The 6137-nt window shown below is 41.8% G+C and overlaps 1 protein-coding gene across 2 annotated transcripts in view; it reads left to right on the top strand.

Annotated features, from left to right (window-relative positions):
- The window catches only part of STON1 (stonin 1), a 21791-nt gene extending 16725 nt beyond the window's left edge, over positions 1–5066 (top strand). For both annotated transcript variants that reach the window (XM_031061255.1, XM_005426213.2), the window contains 2 exons: positions 2088–2290; positions 2689–5066. In XM_031061255.1, the coding sequence (XP_030917115.1) occupies positions 2088–2290; positions 2689–2763 (278 nt within the window). In that variant the 3' untranslated portion in view covers positions 2764–5066. The remainder of the gene's footprint in view (positions 1–2087; positions 2291–2688) is intronic.
- The last annotated feature ends 1071 nt before the right edge of the window (positions 5067–6137 follow it).

Genomic DNA, 6137 nt, shown 5'->3' with positions numbered 1-6137 from the left:
TTCTGGCAGGCACTGTGCAGTCTGTGCAGCCCAGCCCAGGAAACAGCACAAAGAGCAGGGCAAGTGAGTGTGCTGCCAAGCTGCATCCTGGCACCACCATGGGAAAGGGGAGCAGGTCCTGGGAGCCAAAAGGAGCACAGTTCAGACGGGATCACATCTTGCAGTGTGGCTCTGGAACAGGATGTTCCTCCTGGTGTCCTGCTGCTGGGATGATGGAGGAGTCAAGGATGGAGAGGTCCACATGAACAGAGGCTCATTCCATCATGTCCAGGCAGTCTGGAAGAGGGACTGAGGACCAAGAGAGTGTTAGTGCAGCAGAAATGGCCTTGGGCACAGCAAGAGGTGACCAGCAGCAGATCATGGACAAGGCTCACATCACAGAGGTGCAGAGATCTGCCTGTCCCTGGGTACATGAGTGATGAGCACCATCTCCTCCTCACACTTGTTCTGTGCTCCAGTTTCATTCTCAAGACATTGGCAGATGGCTGTAATCCTTATTTCTGACTTTGTTCCCCCCTCTATTTCCATAATAAAGTCCCTGATGTTACAGTTGTACTTGTCTCTGTGTTTTGTGTTATTGTCCTGAGACATCAGCCATGTGCTGCCTGCCCCTGGCATGGCACTGCTTGCAAACTGGGCATCTTTGTGCTCCAGTGCCTTGTAGGACCCTCTCCTGAGCTGTGCCCAGAGGGCTGTGTCATGTTACAGGGAAAACCTGCAGCACAGACAGGCACCCAGCCCAAGGCTCCTAGGAGCAATAGAGATGTGGCTTTTTTATTTATTTCTGCCTTACAAAATGCCTGTGAGCCTGTGGATGTGGAATATTAGCATGATTTTCCCCAGGGGATGGATAAAGCTCAGTTAATGTTAACTCCATCTTCAGTATTTCCTTTATTCTGGTACAGAATTGATTCCTGTCACTGGGGGAAGTCAGTGCATAAAGAATGGGACATTTTTCCCTGGACTTTGAGATTCCATTCAGTGTAATGGATGAAAACCAAATATACACTGCCAGGCTTGCCTTTGACAAAATACAGGCAATCCTTTTTCTTCTTCTTTTTTAGTTTTTTCCCTGCCTGCAGCCAAAGCATAGTTAGTTATCCATGCTGGTGATTAAAATCCTGGAGAGAAGGAGAAATGCAGAATTGCTGTGTTTTGCCCTGAAGAATTTGGAGAGGATTCTTTTCATTATATTAAATTGTATTATCCTGCTTTCACACACACAGTCAGTCTGCTGACTCCAGTGGCTTTGGGAAGCAGCTTTCACCCTGTGTTCCTGCGTGCCAGGAGAAGTGCTTGCCCTTATCATTGCCACATGTAAGAAATGCTGAAGCAAGTGATCCTTAGGATCATCCCTAGGATGATTAAAATAATTCAGGATATGCTGCACAAATCCTTAATGATTCTACTTTATAACATCACAGATATTTTAGCAGTACTTTTTTTTCTTTTTTTTTAAGAAATGGGGTATGTTCTTTTCCCAAGCAGACAGAGACTCCAGGTAGCCTTTATCCTGGCAGGTGGGATGTATCTTGTTTGAGCAGCACTCTGAGCTCCACCTTTATCTTCCTGCTGTGGACATAGTGTAATAAATGATGGTACACTAGATAGCTGTAGTACTTGAAATAAGCACTGCAGTAAAATTTCTACACCACAGAGCTCTGCAAAGGGGGTTATTGGACACAGGGCAGCATCTCTACACTCAGACCTTTCAGTTTTTATTTTGCTGTCAGAGTAAGAAATGCATTTGTAAGGGAAAACTGAGATTCCATCAAATAGTTTGAATTTAGCAACAAAGCCCTATGTTTGTGATATCCTCTCAATGAGAAGCTGAAAGGATCTGGTAAATCTTGTGCAAATTAATTTGTAAAATTGCAATGACTGTGACAAGTGTGCTGAAGCAGACTGAAAATGAACAAGGGGCCACCTTATGCCCAAACAGCAAAAGATTATAGATAGAATAACCTTGTATCAAACAACAGCTCTGTGTTTATCAAAGTAAAGCTGTGCTCTCTTGCTAGGAGGTGAACCTAAACAAAGAAAAGATATTCGCTAATGGTGTGGTGGTTTTCTCTTTCCTTCCCAAGGTTTGGATCACCCACACAGCCTGTCTTACAAACTGGAACTGGGATCAGACCAGGAGATACCATCTGACTGGTACCCATTTGCTACTGTTCAGTTTGTTGTTCATGACACCTGTGCCTCAGGAACAGAAGTGAAGTCCCTGGGCATAGAGAGCGATCTGCAGCCCCAGAAACACGTGGTTCAGAAAGCTTTTTACAATTGCCAGGTATTCTCAGAGCTATGCTTTCCATGTTTTCCTCCTCTTCTCCCTCCCTGCTCCCCCAAACAGTATTTGAAAAGCATATTTGCTTTTCAAAGCAAATATGTTGTTGTATTCAAAACATATCTTGCACGTACTTCTTATAATGACTTTGAGCAAAAGAATCATTAAATAATAATTCCTTGTCTGATCAAAGATGAGGCTGAAAAATAGAACTGTGAATGCAGCTTTTTTTTTTCCCTCGTTTGAGCTATTTTTGGGAGTAGTGGTTTTGAAATCTGTTGGGTCTGGAAATATTTTGATTTTGTGTCAAAGCTTTTTTTCATTGCTGTTGCTGCAGTTCACACTTTCCGTGTCCAACTATTTGCTAACTCTACCTGCTGTTTTTTGTTTTCTACCTGCAGGTTGAAATTGAAAAGAAGTGGATTAGGCTTGATGGAGAAGACCCAGATAAGGCTGGCAACTGCCTAATGCAATGAAAGAGGACAGGAGGCACTGTCACAGGATATTAGTAGGGAATCAATTTCCATAGGAAATTCTATTGTTAGAAGAAGGGCAGTGACCTAGTTTAGGGTAAACACGGTCATTGAATTTTTTTTTTAGTGCTTATGGGTTTGAGTCTGCAAATCAGTACTCATTGGACTGGCCTGCATTCAAGTAAACTTCCTGTCATGGGAGTCCTGCTATGAGCAAGATCTCCTTGTCAGAGCAGCAGGATGTGAGCACTTCACTGACTGATTCTAATGTATTGTTTTCCTGTTGTGTGACTGGGGAATGATCTCATACTCCCTACTGAAACCTAATGGCACGACTCAAAAGGTTCATGTCACTTGGGCATGTAATATTTGGTAATAAAAACTTCCAGAGTGCTCATGATCTATCAGCACCTGTGTAAGGTCCAGAAGGACCAATTAGATTTTTTAGTGCTGTTTGAAAACTAAACTCCCTCATGTTTTGGCTCCCCTTGATGTATGTGAGTAGAACAAGTCCAAATAACATTCTCAACAAGAGCCTTAATTACTGAGCTGGAAATTGGGTGATTTCATTGGGAAAAAGGGTCCTCTGCATAATAATACTCTTTATTCTTCTGTGGCTGCAACTGTTCCCTCCTCAGGACTTCTTAGGTTCACTCAAAGTAATGTCTTGGGCAAAAAAAACCTCATATGGCAGATGTGATTGAAGTTTCTGTGCCAGCATTACAGTTCCTTTTCACCGCTGCAGCAAGTGAGATAAGGGGTGGATTCTCAGTGAGTGTAAATCAGTCCAGGGCCATTTCATGTGATGAGGCTTGGAGAATTTACACCAGAGGAGGTTTCCCCCCACAAGCTGGAGAAAAGACTGGTTGCTGCTGTTTGCTCTGTGTCTCCTTTAGGATGCAAGCTCCAGATGTTGGTATGGAAACTGCAGGAGCTGTGTCTTTGAGTAACGTTTAAGATATGCATGGAAAGGGAGATGTTTTCATGCTCCTGGCTCTAAAGGCATTTTCCATGGGGAAGTAATGCAGGAATGGACTGTCACAAGAGACATGAAGCTGTGATGCTTCATCAGGCAGCCTGAGCTACTAATCACCAATGTCAATGTGTTAATTGTGTTTTCCACAAACAATTGGCCTTTAGGGAAAGGTTTTAATACTTCTCTTCAACCATTATCCCCTTTGCCATTTTCTGCAGGCTGTAATTCCATGTCTGAAACAATATAATAAATTTTAAAAATGCTCATGATACCTTTTTTTTTTTTTTTTTGGGCTGCAGTTTTCTTAAAATTAGCCTTACTTCAAACTAAAATTAGTGGAGAACAAAAATATAGGAATGCACTGCCTCACTTTATATTTTGTACAGCTTGTAACTGTTTATATGAACACTGTGTAAAAATACAGATAAATGGTATTTCCCAAAAGTAGAAATATGTGGGATATACACAGAGAAAATTACCAGTCTGAAGAAACAGAAGACCATAATATGAACCTAGTTCATCACAATAAACTTTTCCCCCCATCCAGAAGCTGAGAATGAAATGGGTAATAGATTCTACAGTAATTCCTGAGGGCAGGTTTTTTATGGGTATTGCATTGCCAAAGCCCCAGATAGACTATTATGGTATTTGGGCTTCTCTATATATCCCTTTTTATTAGCAGATTATATTGTTATAAATCTAAGCAAGCGTTGGACTATAGTGGTGATCCAAATGTGTCTCAGCTGTTGCCTCCTCTGTCTGTGTTTTGACTTGAGAAGCCATTAGCACCTTCAAGTCATATTTGGTGTGTTTTATTAATATTTAATTTTGGTTTATATTCTGCTCAGCTGAACTAAGGGGCACAGTGTTGCCACCGGGGCAAAGTGTTTATACTTGGTGACATGGCAAGCTCTGCAGCTTGCTGAAGTCCATGGTTGTACTACAGCTACAATATTTATTAACCTCTTTGCTCTGTGTGGTAGAGGAAGCAAAATATGCATTGCAATTACCTGCAGTTACCTTTGTCTGGGGCTGACTTGTTTTGATTGGCATTAAACAGCTAATTCAGTAAACCTATTAACAGTGGTTGCTTTCCAAAGTCTGTCTCACCCAGCTGGCCCCTACGCTTCTGTTTTTAAGAAGGAGGAACCTGAATATCTCCATTCCATCTCTCTGTCATCTTAGGATCTCTATTTACAGCATCTCACCTCCTGGGCACTGGGTACCTGGTGGTGTTACAGGTCCTGCAGAAGCTGTGGCTGCTGCTGTGCTCTCAGGTGTCTGCTGTGTCTCAGGATGTGTTTGAGGAGCCTGTGTAGTGTTGACCCTTCAAGATTGCAGTAAGTGGCTTCAATAATGAATGACTACCTAACAAGTCACCATACCTGCTCGAGAGTTGTAGAAACTGTAATTGTATTAAGGTGTTATGGTGCAAATGATCATTCAGACTTCCTGAACTCAATAATATAAAAAGGTCAAGCTACAGCTTTATCTGTGTTGCAAACCCCTGGATTTTCATTTGAGGCTTGCAAGACTCGTGATTAACTTTATTCAGAATTGGATCAGGATAACAGGGAATTAACTCCACAGAAATACTGCTACAGTGAAAGAAAGTTACTCTGTTTTAATACATGGCTTTCAGTTTAAACTTGACAATTAGTGCAGCCTAAGATTGAATAATTGCCCTGTTCAGTCTCACACTGATGTTCATATGCCTTGATGTCAGAATATTTAAAAATAGGCTGCAGCTTAATGAAAGAAAATTTGGGCTGACTTTTTTCCCCGCCATCAAATTCTGACTTCCTATTATATTGCAACATGCCAAACCAGAAATAACCAGGCTTCTCCTTTCTTCTGTGTCGTCTTGAGCATAACTTACTGACCAAATATTCTTAACTTTAAGACTCATTGCTAACATTTCCCATGAATGTTAGCTGCAGTTTTCTTAAAATTAGCCTTACTACTGGTAGTATCAGCAGGTGATACTGATCAAACATACGGGCTCTGAATTCTTTAGAAATCTCGGCTACAAGTAGTCTAATTGTAATTTTGGGAAGGGGAATGGAGATGAGAAGCTGTTGTGATGCATAAGCAGTGTCCAGCTAGCAGAAGGACTGGAGCTTTAAATAACCCATGAGGTATTGGCATCATGTGAGGAGCCAGGTTTCACACGTGTCTGATCTCTGCTTCCCGCAGCGAGCGCCTGCAGCCACTGAAATGCTTCCAACTGCCTGGGTCACTTTAGATGCTGACATTTCACTAACATTTGCTTCAGAGCAGTGTTTAAATGTTATCTGTGTTTCCCTCACAAAGGACCAGCAGGGTTTGGGAGATTTTATATTTAAAACAGAAATCAATGAGAACAACTATTTTTATAGTGTGTTTGCCTTACTTAGTGTCG

This window comes from Geospiza fortis, unplaced genomic scaffold, assembly GCF_000277835.1.
Source record: "Geospiza fortis unplaced genomic scaffold, GeoFor_1.0 scaffold271, whole genome shotgun sequence".
NCBI classification, from domain to species: domain Eukaryota; kingdom Metazoa; phylum Chordata; class Aves; order Passeriformes; family Thraupidae; genus Geospiza; species Geospiza fortis.
The sequence above is the reverse complement of the archived record's forward strand: the minus strand, read 5'-3'. Positions and strand labels throughout refer to the sequence as shown.